The 19,434-nt window shown below is 38.2% G+C and overlaps 2 protein-coding genes across 2 annotated transcripts; both read left to right on the top strand.

Annotated features, from left to right (window-relative positions):
* The first annotated feature begins 910 nt into the window (after positions 1–910).
* On the top strand, positions 911–5,904 carry edc3 (enhancer of mRNA decapping 3 homolog (S. cerevisiae)). The gene is made up of 7 exons (XM_058645268.1): positions 911–1,068; positions 1,304–1,469; positions 1,559–1,785; positions 1,882–2,220; positions 2,309–2,462; positions 2,623–2,840; positions 2,928–5,904. The coding sequence occupies exons 2-7, from the start codon at positions 1,306–1,308 to the stop codon at positions 3,260–3,262; spliced, it is 1,437 nt and encodes a 478-aa protein (XP_058501251.1). The 5' UTR covers positions 911–1,068; positions 1,304–1,305; the 3' UTR covers positions 3,263–5,904.
* Positions 5,905–6,003: 99 nt separating this feature from the next.
* LOC131469862 (tyrosine-protein kinase CSK-like) lies at positions 6,004–18,923 on the top strand. Its single transcript, XM_058645269.1, has 13 exons — positions 6,004–6,826; positions 12,763–12,832; positions 12,930–13,043; positions 13,159–13,271; positions 14,972–15,191; positions 15,954–16,047; positions 16,166–16,231; positions 16,522–16,621; positions 16,706–16,796; positions 16,870–16,943; positions 17,401–17,596; positions 17,703–17,789; positions 18,260–18,923. The coding sequence occupies exons 2-13, from the start codon at positions 12,818–12,820 to the stop codon at positions 18,443–18,445; spliced, it is 1,356 nt and encodes a 451-aa protein (XP_058501252.1). The 5' UTR covers positions 6,004–6,826; positions 12,763–12,817; the 3' UTR covers positions 18,446–18,923.
* Positions 18,924–19,434: the final 511 nt, after the last annotated feature.

Below are 19,434 nucleotides of genomic sequence, written 5' to 3'. Positions count from 1 at the left end.
AATATTTTACTTAATTCATTGCACATGCTGCTTATACCGTAGGTCAAATTCTTACAAGATTATGTGGAACTAATATACCCCATTCTTTTTTATAGTCCGATTTTATGTCAACTTGAATTTAAAGTAATGAAAGCAACAGGAAGTACAGACAAAAATGACTGTGGATTCTTTGAAACAATTCTGAATTTGTCAGTCCTGCTTTAAAATATATTTTTTGTATTATTATTTGTTATGTTGTTGTTTGATAATAATTTTCATACATTTACATTTATGAATAGGCAAGGCAAGGCAAGTTTATTTGTATAGTGCCATTCTTACACAAGGCAATTCATAGTGCTTTACAGAAGCAAGTAAATACATTGGAAATTAAAACAAAATCAATTAAAAAAAACAAAAAAAACAATCAATTATGAATATGAAACTTTTCACATTAAATAAGATGATTTTAGAAGCATTGATAGCATTTGTTCATATCAACTTCAAAAATCCCAAATCCCTTTTCTGTGAATTGACATCATACTTCCTCTATAACTTCCGCAAATGAGGGGCCCCTTTACTTCCGGTCAGTTTACGTATCGTAGTTGTTTATTCATTTATGGTTTCACTATTTAGTCCTGACACCAGAGGGATTGAACATGGCCTAAAATGAAAAAAAAAAAGGTGTTTAAAATGTGATCGTCATGAGTGGACAAAAGTGGAGCACTGCTGCGTTCCTCTGTGAAGTCAACAACCTCCCATAATTCGTCGTTAAATACTCTTAGTAACTTCTGCAGACACCGATCGTAGAACGTCCCTGCATCGGTGGCTGACACCTGGTTTATTGAAAACCAAGCACAGACCGTGCACAATATATCAACTTGATAATCATAAACTTGGTGTAAGCTATTATTTTGAAAAAATCTCATCCGGAAACAGGAAATTGTCACCCAGAAGCTATTAGCCAAAGGTTGTAGCTATTCCTGAGGCTAACAGTTTCCGAGATTAAAGATTCTTACTTTCAAGCACTTAACAGTACAGATTATTATTCATTGTTCTGCAAGACCCTGACCCCTGAATTAGGTCCGAAAGGTAAGATACTTAAATAAGATACGCTAATACATAATTTTCATACAATAAACGTAAATAACAGGTCGACGCTAACGCTAGTCGGTTAGCTTAACTGTTCGTCAGCATCGAGCAGCAAGTATCTCAGATGAACTACTATCAGAAAGTTGTTTTGTTGAATTAATTTAAGTGTCGTGGATACTGCAAGTCTGTTATTGGAATAATCTAGGTGTAAATTATGTTATTCATCATTATGCAGAAATGGCTGCGGATTGGTTGGGTAGTTTAGTGTCCATTAACTGTGGGCCGACACTGGGAGTCTATCAAGGAGAAGTATCATCTGTGGACCAGACCAGCCAAACTATCTCTTTAAAACAACCTTTCCACAATGGAGTCAAGTGTCCAGTCCCCGAGGTCACGTTCAGGTAAAACTTGGCATTTAATTATTTCCCCCATTAGCTGCCTTTGCATATAGATCTGTTTCACATCTGTGGTTTGTCTTCTCTTTCTGCAGTGCCATTGACATCAAGGAACTAAAGATTTTAGATATTAGAAATGGCAACATACGGACCAGCATTTCTGTGCCTACAAAAATTGGCAGTGCTCCAGTTGCAGTCCCAAAGGGTGACCCCAGGTCTGTGGAGAAAGTTAACTCTCCTCAGCATTGCTCTAAAAGCTACGCAGAGCGTCATCTGGATGTTCCTGGGCAGCCCAAAGGATTCCGTCGAAGACACAACTCTTGTAAGACCACATTTCTACAATTCTGTCACAATAAAAATAATTACTACTGTGCATTGCTCTGCATAGAGATGATCAATTAATTTACTTTCCCATTAGGGTCATCTTGCAGTCGAGGGCCAAGCCAAATGACACCGAAGAAGAACGGGGTGAAGAATGGTCAGATGAAGCAAAGAGATGACGAGTGTTTTGGGGATGGTGTGGATGAAGAACTGGAAACAGATTTTGATTTTGAAGGAAACTTGGCTCTTTTTGACAAAGCAGCAGTTTTCTCAGAGATTGACATATCAGAGCGTCGTAATGGTGCAAGGTCACGTGGGACACCACAGGAGCAGACACCTTCGCGGTACCGTCACGATGAGAACATCCTGGAAGGAAAACCTATTGTGTACAGACAGATTACTGTACCGCAGCCCGGGCCCAAAGAATATTGCACTGGTAAGTGTTCCTCAATGCTAAAAATGTTAACAAATTATAATGTTCGGAAATTAATGGAAGTTGCATATTTGTGTCCTTTCCCTTATAGATTCTGGCCTTGTTGTACCCAGTATTTCCTATGAACTACACAAGCGCCTGCTCTCTGTTGCTGAGCGTTATGGTCTGTCGTTGGAAAGAAGACTTGAAATGACTGGAGTGTGTGCCAGTCAGATGGCACTTACTTTGCTTGGTGGCCCCAACAGGTTAGCAACTTACTGTTAAATTTGATAATGGTCAGAAAGTATGTTGTTGAAGTATAAAAAAAAAAAAAAGAAATAAAAAAGGTGAAGACTGAAGCAAGGATGATTGGTTTGTTTTTACTTTAGTTTTAATACTTATTATTATGAATGTTTTTTTTTCCAGATTCACTCCAAAAAATCTACACCAGCGCCCCACAGTTGCTCTGCTGTGTGGCCCCCATGTTCAGGGAGCTCAGGGCATCAGTTGTGGTCGTCACCTGGCTAATCATGAAGTAGAGGCAATCCTTTTTCTGCCCAACTTTGTCAAGATGCTTGACTCAGTCACCAGTGAGCTCACACTCTTTAACAAGACTGGGGGCAAACAGGTGTCAAGTATCAAAGGTGAGCCTTTTTTTTCTTTTTATTATGTTTTGACTTTATGTATTTGCAGCAAGCAAAACCCTAATATTTTTCTTTCTCACCCTTCAGACCTTCCAGACACCCCGGTTGACCTAATCATTAACTGCCTGGACTGCCATGAGAACACATTCCTGATGGATCAGCCTTGGTACCGAGCAGCTGCAGACTGGGCTAATCAGAACAGAGCGCCAGTGCTCAGCTTAGACCCTCCTGTGAGTGGGCAGGGTCAGGCAGTTGAGGCCAAGTGGTCCCTCTCTCTTTGCCTCCCGCTTCCCCTGGCTGAAGGTGCTGGCAGGGTTTACCTGTGTGACATAGGTATTCCTCGCCAGGTGTTCCAGGAAGTTGGAATCAAGTACCATTCTCCTTTTGGGTGCAAGTTTGTCATCCCACTGCACTCTGCATGAGGGGACTGACGGTTAACACGACAGATTGAATCTTTCACCATTCTTGACTGGGTTTGGGCGTTTGAGCTTCTGTTTTTCTGTTCATCCCTCAGTTTTCTAACTCATTAACATGTGAAAAGTATTTTTTCCTCTATGAAGGACCATGGTTTCCTATGTTAGGTCTTCAGGGACGTTAAGCTTAAACCTGGTTTAAACCCGGAATGCGTGGCGTGTGCTTCGCTGCTGTGTGGTATTACTGCTGTGTCTTGCTTGTTTGTGTGTTCACAATGGCTGCATGTCTGCTGCGTCTTACTTGTGTGCAAGAGTCAGCCTTTCACCTAATAAGTAATAAGTATTACAGCTGCTAAAATTGTTTTAAAAATATATTTTTGTTTTTCATGCATTCATACTCAGCCTAGACACTAAAACTGCTGTGCAAAAGATCTTTTCTATCTTTGCTTGGAATAGCACGTGTCACACAAAAACATAGGTAAGACGCTGGAACATAAAATTGGCCGTGCCTGAGACATACACCTCTCGCAGGCGGTGTGAATGCACTGAAAACGTGAGCTGACAATGACAATGCAGCAGCGACACACATGCCACACGCACCGTATGTGAACCAGGCCTTATTGATGGAGAAGAAAAAAAACTTTTAAATCATTGAAAAAATCATCAAAAGTAAACATGTAGTTGTATTTGCATATTGTACATACAATTCTATTTACATATTGCAAGGTATTTCAATGATGGGTTTCCGTACAATACACAGAGAGTTTAGTTTTAAATTTTTGTAGGACAATCTGACTTAAAAAGGAGAGTCTCTGAATGTTCATTGCAATCTAACGTCATTCCAAAGCCATGTAGTGAATGAGAACCAGTAATGAATACACAACAGAAATTGCATATATTTTTTTCCGTTCTGATTACTTGTGGCTTTGCTCACCGCCTTCCAGATTTTTATCAGGATAAAATCTTCAGCCAAAGTGAATTTTCATCTGTGCGTTGTCAAACTAAATGGACGTGGAATTGTCTGATCACTGGAGAGAATCCAGATATCACTTGTTTTGTTTGCCTGCGGTATATTGTGTTGATAATAAGGGCTCAGATAAGATGAAACCGCATCCAAAACCATTATTAGTCCCTTTTATAGTGATGGTTTTGTAGAAGTTAACGGACTTAATTTTTGAAAAACTGAAGAAACATACCATTGTCTTTGAAAGCTTCAGGTCTTTAACTACAAATCATGACCATTTAACATTTCTACTGAACATTTGCTGGCAACTGTCTTTGTTAATACAGTATTTTTGGTTTTCATTCATTACCGTCTAAAATGAATGAACAGTTTCAAAATTTGTTATATTGTTATTTTCTTCTTACACTAACAAGAATAAATGTGGAATTGATGTTTGGCAAAATAATCTTATACTAAATAGAAATGAGTAGAAGCCAGTGGATACCTGGAACAATAGAAAATAATACATATTAGTTTCTTAAACTGTATAGCGGTTTGATTTGCAGATGGTTAGGAGCTATGTAAGATGTTAAAGATTTTATATGGCCTGGCTGAAAACCACTGGTATAGCAATGGAATTCAACCATTCAGCTGGGAATGTCAGTTTTCCATCTAAAGTCATAAAATACAGCATTAGGAAAATTTTGATCTCAACCCACAGAGAAGGGAAAAAAACCTCTGTACCAGTTAAAAGTGGCTGATTGTGATGAAAAGCTGTGGACAAAGTTTTGTCTGAATGTATTTGACCATTACTTTAGTTTGTTCTTCCCCCAAAACATAGACTGTGAAACATACATACAACGTTGGCTGTATGATTGCTTATTGAGGCCTTGACAGAGGAGTCATTTGTAATGTAAGAGCTTTTCAACAATGCTTTGCTGCATCTTTCATAATACCTGAGCCCTGTATCGCTGAGATCACCAGAGTTTAAAAACACAGTATAGACTTACAAGGTTACAAATCTTACTGTTTGGTATTTGATGTATTTTTTTTCTACACATAAGCTCAAGGATAAAATAAACCTTGTTATGTTTTCTCTGTGTACACCAGTCTGCACAGGGTTTGAGCGCTGAATCAGTGAAATTTACTGCCATGCACAAATGTTTTGTCCTTTCTCCAACATTCCTTCAGCCTGATGTGTCATGTCACATCTGTTGAGACAAGCAGCCAGTGTTACTAAATGTGAACATAAGCTGATGTGTGTTTGTCTTTGGCCACCAGGGGGCCGTGAATCCACATGGTTTAGTGGAGGCATTTCCTCATTCTGTTGTAAAAAAAAAAAAATGGCAGCTTTATGTACCTAATATTTCGTCCCACTATGAATGGTGTGACTTTTTCATAAAATGTGATCAACCAGTAAATGGGGTAGATCTGGGAATTCTCCTGTTAGAAAGGAAATTGGTTTAAAAGGAGATTTTGTTTCCCTGTTTTGAAAAAAATTGTTTTGTTGTACTGCAATGGATGTTGTGTCCATAAAGGTCCGATTTCAGTTCAGCAAAGCCACATTGAATGAAGAGGGGTTTTCGGCCACATTTGTGACCAATGTTCACTCTCAAGCTTCCTGTGTAGAAAAAAAATGTCCAGTGGTTTTGTGTTACATCTGCAGATTAAAGCAATTTAAAAATAAATAACCACTGTTGATGTTGTGGGACTTCTTTTGAACATTACCTCATTGATTAACACTGACATGGGTTCAGTGCAGTGTAGTAGTTAAGACAGCAAAAACCAAGATCAAGGCACTCTGAAACCAAGACCAGTCGTATCATATTATTTTGCTTCCTGAAATCAAAAATATAATACTCTCTTGTACAGATCCACATATAAACTTTTATTTACAAGAAGTAGCACATTTCACTATAATGTAAGTTCTAAATAACCACTTGTTGCTTTGTAGTATGGCATTGGTTGCATTTAAAGATATGTTTTCTGTCCAATCACAACAATGATTCATACAAAAAGTCATGTGTGGTTTTAACTGAGCTTCATTTAAAATCCTGGGCCCTCATTGACTTGGACCAGGGATTCAAAAAGAGGTCTTGAATACTACAACTCGTATTCAGTAAAAGCCTATTTTTAACCGGATGAATTTGACGGTGGTGCGCATGCGCGCTGCAAAACCAAGGTGGGGCAAAAAAAAAACTTGAATGTTTCTTGGGGAAGAAGGAGTGGGACACTCAGATGAATTTGAATCGCATACAATTCATCGCTGCAGTTTGACAGTTTGAGTCCTCGCGTTATATTTTTCTTACCAACTTCTTTTACAGAGGGACAGTGAAGTTTGTAAGAAAGTTTTCTTTTTCTTTCCTGTATTTAAAGTTATTTAACCCAGCATGATGTTGACAGGAGACGCGGCGGCAGCAGCAGCAGCATCATCAGTGTTGGCTGTTTTGTTGAGATGATTTGCTGAAATCACCTGAGAGATTTCACTTCCTCATCAGGACTTCATGTGCCTGGCTCGTCGACATCAACTCCATCGTTACTGACGTGGTCAGTGGGAATTTAGCTGCTGCTGATGAAAACTGCCTGGTTGTAGCTGACCTCACCTGTCATTGCCCTCCAATCTTTGACAGGTAAGACTTTATTCTGTAATCTGGCTTCTTGATGCAGAGATGTGTTGTTGTGTAATTAAACCTTGTAGCCATAAAATCCTGTTATGTTTATGTACAATAGTAGTTATTTAATATACAATAACATAAAGTTTATAATATACTGAGGTTTTGAAGCTGCAGGAGTTCACAGTAAAAACACAGGTTTACTTGTTTACTTTTTTTTGTCAGTGCTGATTGCAGCACTGATAAAAAGTTGGCTAATAAACATGCGATATGGTCTTATTAATAACCTCCTCCCTCTGCTTCCACTGGTCTTCTGAGTTGCAGCTCAGGATGGGACAATATACAAAATGATTGTGCATCGTAATTAAAATGCAATATTGACATCATCGGGACAATCGCAATTTCGCAAATTGGAGGATATCTCTAATATCTTCCATGAGTGACAGAAATTCTCCAAAATACAGTCATAGTGGCTTTTTTTGGAGCGCTTTAAAGGTCCAATATGTAAGAATTAGTGACATCTAAGGGTGATACTTCATCAGTAAACTAATGGAAGACTCCTCTGCTCAGGGGAACTACGGTAGCCTTTACATACCAGAAAGGATGCTGTTCAAAACGCAACTGTTTTTTAGAGCAATTTTACATACTGTACATGTGGGTAGTGTATTCAATATCTGCCAATACATTTTCCTAAAATGTTACGCACCGGCCCTTTTTGAGATTCTCGTTTTCTACTTTACAATGTTCATTAACATTAAAATCATATTTTTGGTAACATGAGTAATGTTTTTGTAACACCATTAGTTCTGTTTCCTCTGTATCTACTAGCTTTTAGAAGATCATATCAGGATATGTTGATATCTGTGGATGTCTTACAGATGTGAGAGTATGGACTGAAGGCTCTCTCTAAATTTAAACATATTAAAACATTTATTATATCGTGATTGCAGCTAATTTTGCCAGGATAATTGTTCATATCGTTTTGTGTCTTCTTGCAGCAGCATCATCATCCTGCAGCTTGCCACATTACTGTATGACTACATGGTAGATAACAGTATTGCTATTGATGTTACTGTGCTGATGTCTATAGATCAGCATGTGCCAGAGCTCAGAAAGAGGGTTATTATTGAATGGAAATGCCTGCTATTGTGATATTGCCTTTAATTCTGATGAAAATATTAATTGAAAGATTTGGAAAAGCCACCAATGTGCAAGTGCCAAAAAAACGCAGCAGCATTTTGTCAGAGAGAGAAACTGAGGGCCACTTGTTTGTTTCTGGATGATGTCCATCCAACTTAGACAGGATTTCCCTCAAAGATCAGCAACTTTCTGAAAAAAGACCAGTGCCAGTCTGATGCTTGCTGACAGAGTCTTGAACAGTTTGACAACACTGTAAATGTAAGCTACTCACACAGTACAAAGAAAGCTCATGAAACCACAGCAAAGCCTTGCCGTTACCCTGCAATGTGTCATGCATGGCTGCATTAGCAGAGCAGCATTGCACTGCGTTGTGTGCAAAACACTCCAGCAAGGAAGTGACTGTCCACTGTTCATGCATGGCAACTTTGCCTAGTACGCTGTATCAGTTTTGATACCTTCATTTGGTAACATCAGCATCAGTTATCTAATGTTCCATAAGCATCCACACCTTCATTGTGCTGTCTGGTTTTTGCAGCAATAAAATGCAAAGTTGACTGCAATGTCTGGTTGTCACTGAAGAACAAGTATTCATTTTTATTCATTCTGTATGAGCCCGTGGGACTCGTATGCAAAACTGTCTGATAATAAGTCAATACAATAATAACTTGTACCAAGGGTCTACCGCTTTATACTTCCTCTCACAGTTGTGTGACTGAGCAGTGCTGCTTCACTGGAATCCAGCTGTTGTCCGAGAGGCAGAGATGACTTCCTCCTCTGAGGAGAACATCTGCAGGCTCTCAGGCCCAGCTGGGTGAACTGTGGGCACATTTCATCTTTCCCTCCTCCTTTCTTCAGTGTTTCTGTTTAGTACCCATTGGAAAGAAAACAATAAAACAAACCTTGGTGGAGATGGACAAAAATAATTGTATCCTTTATGCTTCACTTGGCTCAAAGCTTTCAAAGCAGATGCAGAACATCGTGAAGCTGGAGGGTCAGAATGAGAGGGCACATTACCACTGCCCCCTGCGGCATGTGGAGGCTGCAAACAAGAGCACAGTACTTTAATAATACTAAAACATCATAATGATCATTGTGATGTTCTTACAATAGGATGGTGGCGGAAGAATACATTAATATAGAAATACCTAATATGAGCCTGAATATAATGCATCCATAAGTAAATCTCATTTTGTCGATTACACATTGAGGTGAAGCTAGTTTTTGGTATGTAAAGATAAGTAGTTCATTCCAGTGGTACAAGTGTCAGAACATTCCATGGAGGTACAAGATGAATGTGATAGGCCTAAAGATGATTAATGCAGCATGAAAGATAAAAAGGTTCAGGTGCACCAGTCTGTATTTGTTTTACCCCATTTTATTCAGTCTTTGTCAAGTATTTGTGAAATATTGGGTAATTAAACCTCTGTGTCTTCAACCGTCATTTAAATGAGAGAAGTGATGCAGAATTATTTAAATGTGTCTTTGGTTGAAGTGTTAATAACACATTTGAAACTTGACTTAAAAGAAGTGTGACAATCCACTAATACATTTGTGTATAGGTCAACAAAACACATTATGCTAGGTTCCCATGTGAGCCACAGAGTGTTAAAACTAAATCAAGCCAAAGCTGCAGTGCTGAATGCTTGTTTAAATTAGATGTCTCACATACACACACCAAAAAGGATTAGATATTTTTTTTACAGTATTAAGTAAAATAATATGTTTAATGTTTAATATTTTTCTTTGGAATGTAGTAAAGAAGAAGTATAACATGGTTTGTAGAAAATGCAAATCCTTCCACATCAACTCTGGTCCTGCTCACTTCACTGTGTAGTATCACAATAGCCTTTGAAAAAACTGAGTATAATCAGCATTTTGACGTTTTGTCTGGAGACAGGTGAGGGAGTGGCAGATTCAAACAAGACCGAGAAGATATTTCTACATTCCTGTTCTGTCTTGCTCTGTGCCGTCAACCTACCACTGACTTGTAAAGTTTGAGCTAAAACAGATTGCATAAGGCAAGATAATCAACCAGTCTGAGAGAAGGATTGTTATGGAGGCCAAGAGTAAGGAGGGACTTACACAAAGCTATATGAGCTTTGTTTAAGTGACACGAACGTCTTATTCATTCGTCACTTGTCACATTTCTATGTTATTTTCTGGCTCTGTTCATTTTGTATCTGTCACATGGTTTGCTGGTTTCCTGTTTCAGTAACTGATTCTTTTGAGGCAGACATTATATGTCCTGGGGATTCAACGAATTCACTGCTTGTAATTATTGTTACATCATTGTTATGCATAGAAAAGCTCAAAATATGTTTAAAGTGTGATACAAAATGTGATACAAGAAACTCTTCATACCTTATAACTTAACACATCACCATCTTGCATCAATGCAATGCTTAATATCATGCATTAATGCTCCATCATATTTTACATCTCTCTAATAGTAAATATTGAACTGATTCTCGGTTGAAAACTTATATCGCAAGTCAAATTGCAATATCTGTGAGGAAAATCACAGTAAACATTTCCCCCAAATCATTAAGGTGTAAATTAGAGGGTGCAAACCTCCACCAAGGCCACTCAGTTCCCCACAGTGTCAATCCAGTAAAATCTAATCACTTCTTCCCTGGGCCATAACCTACATCCCCAGAAAATATCATCCAAGTCTGTCCTGTACGTTTGAGGTGCGTCCAAAAACATGAGGCTGAGGTAATAACATCAACAAAAGACACAAGTTGCAGAGTAAAATGGGAATAATAATTTCCAGCTCACTAAACAGACGGATGATGATGATGGACTTTTTAGTGAGTTATTAGAAGTCCAGGGGTCAGTAGTTAATCTCTTGCTCACAATGGCGGCCTTGTGTGCTTACAGAAAAGAGCAAGCTGTGGCTCCAGTTTAGAGCTCTTCAGAAATGGCAATGTGACTCCATGACAGACTGAGTTCTGTCCCATTCAGGCTGCTGCGGAGATGCATTCACTGTCCTCTGCTCTGTGTCATCATTATTCCAGTTGATCCTGCTTTTCCACCAAGGACTTTGTTCAGAAATATTCTGTTTGGAGTCTAATATTCTCATTAAGTGTCCATAGTGTGACAGATTTTGTGACCTAAATACTTGCTGTAATAGAGTTAAAATGTGATGAAGCATTACGACATGAAAACTTAAAAACATTAACCTCAATATATTCTAGTGCAAGGTTGATAACTTAAAGGTAGGAATGGTTTCCAACAGTAATTTGCAAAGATCAGAACTATTAAAATTACAACAATACTAATTGGGTTGTTTTAATTTGGGATTTTGATATAATAATTATGATTATGTTCACCATTATTGTTCATCCCTATGGATAACATTTGGTCCGTTGATGCACACATTGATCAGAGATCGCTGGAGTAACATCTGCATCAAACTAGATGATAACCCAACAATAGTTGTTGAGATAGTTCCCTCTTTCTTGTGAAGTTTTTGCATTTCAACAAAACTATTCGAGACGAGAAAGTCACTTTGATCAAACTGCTTGTGATTGATAGCAATTATAAACCTGTAATGGTGTCTCCTGGAGAAAAAAGTTATTTTTAAGTGACATAAGACTTCAATGTTTTGTTGTATACATTTCCATTTGTTTTCCTTAATTGTGATTCCACATGGCTGTGTTCTGGTATTCCTGATTTTCCAGTGCAGAGTCAACGTGTAACTTAAAAAAAAATAGTTTGGGGTGTGCAGGGGGCAAAGTGGTGTTGTTGTCTTTGGTTGATGGACGTGGGAAATGTGTCCAGTTTTGTCCCTCGATACAGAGAGACAGCTGCAGTGCTCCATAGGGAAAAGACATCCGCCACATCCCTGTCATACTGAGCAAGGACAGTTTTCAGTCTCATGTGTGTTTGTAAAGACACAGGTTATGAAGTCAAATGTGCAAAGACACACAGCACGTGTTCAGACAGTGATATGATGTTTTTATGTTTCCCTACCCTAATATAATTCTGAATTTGCACTCGTATACAGGAAGCTGATTGCATAGCAATCGAGAAGTTGGAGGGATGTGACCTCATGTAAAGTGACACATCTATCAAAGCCAGGACTTGCCCTGACCGCTGAGCTTTTGCCACCTTTGCATGGGAACTGATACAGGAAGAGAGGAAGTGGGGTTCTGAGGGGGAGTAGGGAGCTGAGCATTACTTGATTCAAAGGTCATAGTTTCATAAAAACGCCTCTGCTCTGGCTTGTTGTTTATGTATCATGGGAACCCAGCCCTGGGTGTTTTTAGGTTTGCTACAGTTGATGCTTTATTGATGTAAAGATATATCCCCTTGGGCCTGGTCTGGTCACATCTCACCATGAGTTTACATTCCAACATTGAAAGAGCTTTCTTGATTCTTGTCAGTGATTACCGTTGATAACCATTAGGTCAAAAAGGAAAGTGTTGCCATATAAAATGGAAAGAACATAGTAGATTGTGTTTTATTTCCTTTATGCTTCAGCAACACTATTGTCTCAAAACGTTTTTTTTGTGTGTGTAATTGGTTCATCTACTCACTTGAAGCTTGTCTTCAATGCACATGCATACTTCTGCGTCATGGAAACAGTCTGCTGTGGTTGTGAAAGTGTGATATAAAAAAAGACTGCTTAGTTCTGTTTTCTGCTAAAGGTATTTTTTACTGACACTGCTTGACAATAAACTACACACTACTGCGTTATGATACTTGTGGATCTGAACCTCTGGGTTTGCCCCGCAAAGCCACATATTGACTGTGTGTGTGTGTTTGTTTGTGTTTGTGTGTGTGTGTGTGTGTGTGTGTGTGTGTGTCAGCTCTAATGGTAGCAGCTGGAGAGCCTCAGCTTTGAGAGGATTGAACCACCTCATCATGACAGAAGTCCAGGTAAGACACACTATTACAAATTCTGCATCAATTCACAATCATACATTTACTTTTTTTGTTTACTCGTTATTAAATGCCCATCTTCTTCCCCCGTTAGACTCCATGGCCGCAGGGCACAGAGTGTGTGGCAAGGTACAACTTCAAAGGCACATCAGAACAGGACCTGCCCTTTAACAAAGGAGATGTGTTGACGATAATTGTGGTCACAAAGGTAATCACATGTTTCACATCAACTCTTTTGCCCTGTTTACCTCCATATGAAGTGTACACATATATATATTTTTTTAATTATTTGAATGTAATTTCACTGGTATTTTGTGTCGCAGGATCCAAACTGGTACAAAGCTAAAAACTCTGCAGGTCATGAGGGAACAATCCCAGCCAACTATGTTCAGAAAAGGGAGGGCATAAAATCTGGTGGAAAGCTGAGTCTAATGCCGTAAGTACACTAATTATTGGGGTACATTTTTATTCTGGTGGCCAATGTAATATTTGACTTTCAGTGCAAACTGTTTAAGGTTTATATATCTGTTGGTGTAAATCAGAAACACTGTCACCTCTCCAGCCTCGTGTGGTGTTTGCAGTTTTGGCTAAAATAGCTTGACTTTTCCCTCTTCCCATGGCTCTGTGGTCACTGAGGGTGGTTGCCTATTTGTCGTGGCAGTTACGCCGTAGTTATTTGAATGGAGACCACGGTTGGGTCGGGCTGTCGTAATTGCAGTGCACTTGTGTCTGTCTGCAGCTCAGCTTCGCTTCAATTCTGCACAATATCCTGTTGTTTGTTTTCTATCTCGGAGTGAAACCATCTAAAAAGTAGTTGTGGGCATGTAAGTATGAATAACACATCATCAAGTAAAACAACCAGTTGAAAAGAACCCCATTGAGAAAGTGATTATGAAATAACAAAGTTACCTATTATTACCTTTTCATTAAAGTATTAATATAATACAACAAGTACAGCTTCCATTGTTCTTCCCAGCAAAGCCCAAAAATGGTGTATGAAATAGTCAAACATATACAATGTTTGTTTTATTTTTTAATATCTTGTTGTGCTAAATTGTAAAGGGCCCCGAAGTGGAGGTGTTACTTTGAATTACAGAACTGAAATGCAAAACTGTTTCAACAAACCTCTTCCTACAACTGAGAGGGAAGCGGTTTCTATTTCTGTGAAAATGTGACTTTAGATTTCCAACATTTTCTGCAGCTGTTTTAAGACATGAACTTGGAGTGATGTCAGAGGATTCAGTACGGACATTCTCCGGGGTTTGCTGTTCACATATGACAAAAACAGCGGGAGATTCTCTGGGAGAGATGAGTCCACAAGAGCAGAAAAAGTCTCTGGAGGTTTCAGGCGAGGGGGTGGAGTCTGGCTTTTAGCACACAGCAAGCTAGACATGTTGCTGTTAGGAGAATCTTCAGAGCAACTTCTGTGGTTTGCATTCACACATTTCTAGAGAACCTCTGGACGTCCGTGCATGTCTAAAAGCAGCTCATGTGATATGTAGACTTAACTTTCTCATTAGGTCAGATGCAAAAATAATTAGTAATAAAATAATTCATGTCAGGTATGTAAGGAGCCCTTCCTGGTAAATATTGACATTACAACAATAATTTCAAGAAAATATGAAAATTCCCCACAGGCTATAATCAGTAACACAGATTCACATTGTTCACTCATTGATTTGTTAGTCCCTCTGACACACTTATCAATAATAGCTCGTAAAAGTGTTGGTACATGTCAATGCAGTGTCAGAGGTTTCATATTTATCCATAAATATAAAGGTGCTTGTCCTTTATTGTGTAAACCGGTCATTTTTATTCTGATATGGTTTTATAATGTGCACAAAACCATATTGGTGTGGGGAAATGAAAATATTTTTCATCAGATTATAGAACAGTGATCACATGTGGATGATGCATCATTTGTTCAAAATCTAAAAAAGAAAATCAGCTTCTGCTAATTTATTGTTTTTACTTACAATTAACTTTTTAGTGCTACCTGGAGTATCAGTGTCGGTGAAAGTACCGTCATTGTGAATTTTTGTTCAACACAGAGTGTTCTTTTCATTTCATTTGTATGACTCATTGATAAAATTGGTTTTGGGTTTAATGATTTCTCTCTGGCTCCTTCACTTCCAGATGGTTTCATGGTAAGATAACGCGGAATCAGGCAGAGAGGCTACTTTGTCCACCTGAAACAGGCCTGTACTTAGTGCGAGAGAGCACCAACTTCCCTGGCGACTACACTCTGTGTGTGAGCTGCGACGGCAAGGTGGAGCACTACCGCATCATCTACAAAAATGGCAAGCTCACTATTGATGAGGAGGTGTTTTTTGAGAACCTCATGCAGCTGGTTGAGGTAAGACATAAAAATAGGTTTTATTTCACAAACACGTTTTTCAGGTGTTAGCTGTGGTGCTATATTGAGCATCAACCCACTGTATGTACAGTGCATTTTCCTGTTTCAAGAGTCCCCATATCATTGTGCTACTTCATAGACCACATACAGTTCCTGGAACAAATAATGAACAGGAAGTGACAAAGAGGAAGAGCAAGCAGCATGCTGAGGTTCAGTGTCCTAACCACAAATGAAGTGAAGCATTTTACATACAAGTGACTAAATGAATCCTTTTACCTTGTGAAATGTATTTTTAAGAGCAGCATGCTTTATATTCTACTGAATCAAACAGATGTGCAAGTTCATTTAACCTAAAAATATGAAAAACGTCATTCAGCCTGACTGTCCTTTCTCACTAAACTAGAATGCCCTCTACTGGTCATTTTGAAACATTGCTTTTCGAGAAACATTTATCAAAATCAGCAATCGGCTCATCTTTGAATCCAAATGAAACGTGATAAAGGCATGGTGGGACAATACAAAGACATTCTGCCTTCAGCCATTGTTGCTGCCAGTGAAGAGGTAGAAAAAGTGGAAGAAAGAGGAAAAATTCTTAGCATTTGCCTCTTTGGACTGATTGTCTCTGACATGTCTGAGTAAAAACAGTCATCATTTGAAATTGCTTAAAATTACTTTTTTCCAGAAACACATTTAAGGAACATTGTTTCCACTTTGTGTTAATTTCTCACCTCATTGCTCCTGGTTATCTTCACTTGTATCTAGCACTACACCAAAGACGCAGATGGTCTGTGCACCGAACTGATCAAGCCTAAGCTGGAGGAGGGGACTGTTGCAGCTCAGGATGAATTTTCCAGGGGTAAGGCTCAGTTTGTCAGTCTTTTAACAATTATAGCAGCCTTTCTGCTTATGTGCAGTTATGTTATGTGTCTGTAATCTCTCACATTCATGTTGTTCCTTCTTAAAATGACCTACAGGTGGCTGGTCAATGAACAGTAAGGACCTCAAACTGCAGCAAGTTATTGGAAAAGGAGAATTTGGAGGCAAGTTCACAAAATAAGCCTTAGTTATGTTTACAATGCAAAATATAAGTGACTGAAAGCAATAAAATAAATGTATTTTATTGCTTTCATCACCGATCAAAAATGATAAAGTCAATTTTAATCTATCATAGATTAATATGGTAGTGCATCAGAATAAACATTCACCAGGATCTGCTGTGAGCAGTGTTTTCCTGCCATGTTTATGTCTTTTCTTCAGCTCAGGATCAAATTAATGCAGTTTCCGTGGTTATTCTCTAACAGTACTTTATTATTGTTGGTGACTGTTTCAGATGTCATGGTGGGAGACTACAGGGGGACTAAAGTAGCTGTGAAGTGCATAAAAAACGATGCTACAGCACAAGCCTTTATTGCTGAGGCTTCTGTCATGACGTAAGTTTTCTTTTTTTTTCTTTTTTTTTTTAATAAAAGACTGAACCCAAAATAACACGTCTATGTGCTGGTGTCTATCCTCAGGCAACTACGGCACGATAATCTGGTACAGCTGCTTGGAGTGATTGTAGAGGAAAATGGGAGTCTGTATATAGTTACTGAGTACATGGCCAAGGTAGGTGGTTCCCTCTCTGATCATTTAACTGCATCTAAAACATAGTTAAGAACGTTTTCTTTTTCTTTTTAAGGGCTGTTTGGTTGACTATTTACGTTCCAGAGGCCGAACAGTACTTGGTGGAGATGCTCTCCTTCATTTTGCACTGTGCGTATTTCTACAGTTGTCCACAATATTTTAAATGAAACTGTATCAAATGTAGACTGTACAGTTCATGCTCAGAGGTTGAAGAGTGTGACACAGTAGTAATGGATTTACTTGTTTACATACAGGCTTATTCAAGAATTATTATGATCGAACAAGCTGTCATTTTAGATTCAGTCAGTTAGAGACGTCAACAGGGTGTGATAATTAAGTGTAAAAGGCAGCAGTGCAATAGTAAAAAGAAGACAAGGATAAATAAGTCTCACAACATTTATTCTGCCTATTTAACATTTTAGATGACAAACTGTAAAATGTAAAGTTAAATCAGGTTTGTTTAAAGAGTCCATGTTTTGTAGTAACATCAGGAAATTTGTTTTAGATACATAGTTGATTCAAGAATTGAGAGCTTAAAAAGGAAACATCCCTCAGGTTTACACCTTTCTCTTCTGTGCCTGTATAGTGATGTCTGTGAAGCCATGGCGTACCTGGAGGAAAGTAACTTTGTCCACAGAGACTTAGCAGCCCGAAATGTTCTGGTGTCAGACGACAACATCGCTAAAGTCAGTGACTTTGGTCTGACCAAGGAGGCCTCCTCCACTCAAGATACTGCGAAGCTGCCTGTAAAGTGGACATCACCCGAGGCCCTCAGAGAAAAGGTACACTGTTCTTTACTGACTGCTGTACCACGTTTGGAAGTGTGCTTCACCATGTGTACCTACCACAAGACATCTCTGACATCTGTGTTCTTCTCTTAATTGGTAGAAATTTTCCACCAAATCAGACGTTTGGAGCTACGGGATTTTACTTTGGGAGATTTACTCTTATGGCCGAGTGCCTTACCCAAGAATTGTAAGTATCATAATCTTTCTCGGGAGGAAATTTTGTTATGCTTGCATAATGACAATAAAGAATCTTGAATCTTGAATCTTAAGTGCAAGATGAATTAATAATTAGCATTCATTTTACAGTCTGCCCTTCTTCTTCCTTTTCTTCCAATATGTTATGGCAGGCTATACACTTAGAGGTGTAATGCTGCCCCCCACAGTTCAAAGTTCCCAATCACATTTTGAAGTCGAAGTTGCTCTTCATTCTTTGTAATAATCCATGAATTTTGTTGTTAACATGTTAAAATGACCTGATGCTTTGTGGTTTTTATATAATGTAATAAGTGAAATTGTAGAACAAGGCAGGAAATACTCCTGTTTAGTATCAAACTTTTAAGACCATATTTTTTGTCTCACGCATGAGTCTGTGTGACATTGTAATATTCTACTGTCAGTGAAACACTCTACTAATATGCCTTTTGTGCTTTTCCGTAGCCACTAAAAGAGGTAGTACCTAGAGTGGAGAAAGGATACAAAATGGACTGTCCAGATGGTTGTCCTGAAGTGGTGTATAACATCATGAAACAGTGCTGGAACTTAGATCCTACTGCTCGACCAAGCTTCCAGATGCTGAAAGAGTGGCTACAACATATCAGCCAAGGGATTGGAAGAAAACACTGAGAGATCTGACTGATAAGAAGCAAAGAAGTTACTGTTCTGCTTCTCTCATTTTGACAGCTTGGATCATAACTGGGGAATTAAAAAAAGACATCCTCATTATTATTATTATTATTGTTGTTATTATTATCATTATTGTTATTATTATTATAATAGACTTGATGTAAGACACAAAAGAATCCATAGCACAAGTATAAATATTCTCATGGACTGTATTATTTGTCAAAGTTCACAACAAATACATTTTCATAAACTGTTAATTATGACTGTCAAGCTGTAAATTCTATAGTGTCTCAGGTTGTTCAAACTGCAGTGACACCTTTGCCTCAGTTGTTCTTGTCTTAATGTGCTCTGTTATCAAGAGTGATCAAGGATGATGTCATATCAGTGAGTGCTGCCTCAGAGCCAAATTCCTGTGGTGTGTGTGTGTGTTTTTGTGTATGTGTTTTTTAAATAATAACTTATGTCCCCTTCATTCATATCCTGGGTCATTGTGGTGGCATTTTGTTATTAAATGAACTTCTTATGGATTGAGTTGAAAGAGGAAGGGCAGTTCAAAATGCAGCTTTGATACATCATTACCTGTTGTACTGTATTTAAACAAACAGTTAAGGTACACCCTTTCTGAATGAACTGGTTATATGTCAAAAAAAGATGCAAAAGTGACATTTGACAAATGTCACCTTTACTACTGATATATATATAACACCATTCAGTTATATTATTCTTGTGTACATAATTTTTCTTTTGATAATATATATATATGTGTGTGTGTATATATGTATGTATATATATATATATATATATATATATATATATATATATATATAATCAAATAAAAAAATATATATATATTGTTTTTTTTGCAAATCTTTGTATTTCGCCAACTATCTGGATTTTGTATGAAATGAGAAAAAGAAAACAAATAAAGTCACTGTTTTTTCATGTTCGGAAAATAGTTTTGCAATCAATACTTTTCTTTTTCATTACAG

The sequence above is a fragment of the Solea solea genome, chromosome 12 (assembly GCF_958295425.1).
Source record: "Solea solea chromosome 12, fSolSol10.1, whole genome shotgun sequence".
In the NCBI taxonomy this organism is placed as follows: Eukaryota; Metazoa; Chordata; class Actinopteri; order Pleuronectiformes; family Soleidae; genus Solea; species Solea solea.
The sequence above is the reverse complement of the archived record's forward strand: the minus strand, read 5'-3'. Positions and strand labels throughout refer to the sequence as shown.

Excerpts from the sequence above, each read along its gene's own strand:
- edc3 (XM_058645268.1), top strand. The coding sequence starts at position 1,306 with ATGGCTGCGGATTGGTTGGGTAGTTTAGTGTCCATTAACTGTGGGCCG. Across the intron at positions 2,221-2,308 it reads GCCCAAAGAATATTGCACTG|ATTCTGGCCTTGTTGTACCC; the intron begins GTAAGTGTTCCT and ends TTTCCCTTATAG. Across the intron at positions 2,463-2,622 it reads TTGCTTGGTGGCCCCAACAG|ATTCACTCCAAAAAATCTAC; the intron begins GTTAGCAACTTA and ends TTTTTTTTCCAG.
- LOC131469862 (XM_058645269.1), top strand. Across the intron at positions 15,192-15,953 it reads ACCTCATGCAGCTGGTTGAG|CACTACACCAAAGACGCAGA; the intron begins GTAAGACATAAA and ends ACTTGTATCTAG. Across the intron at positions 16,048-16,165 it reads TCAGGATGAATTTTCCAGGG|GTGGCTGGTCAATGAACAGT; the intron begins GTAAGGCTCAGT and ends AATGACCTACAG.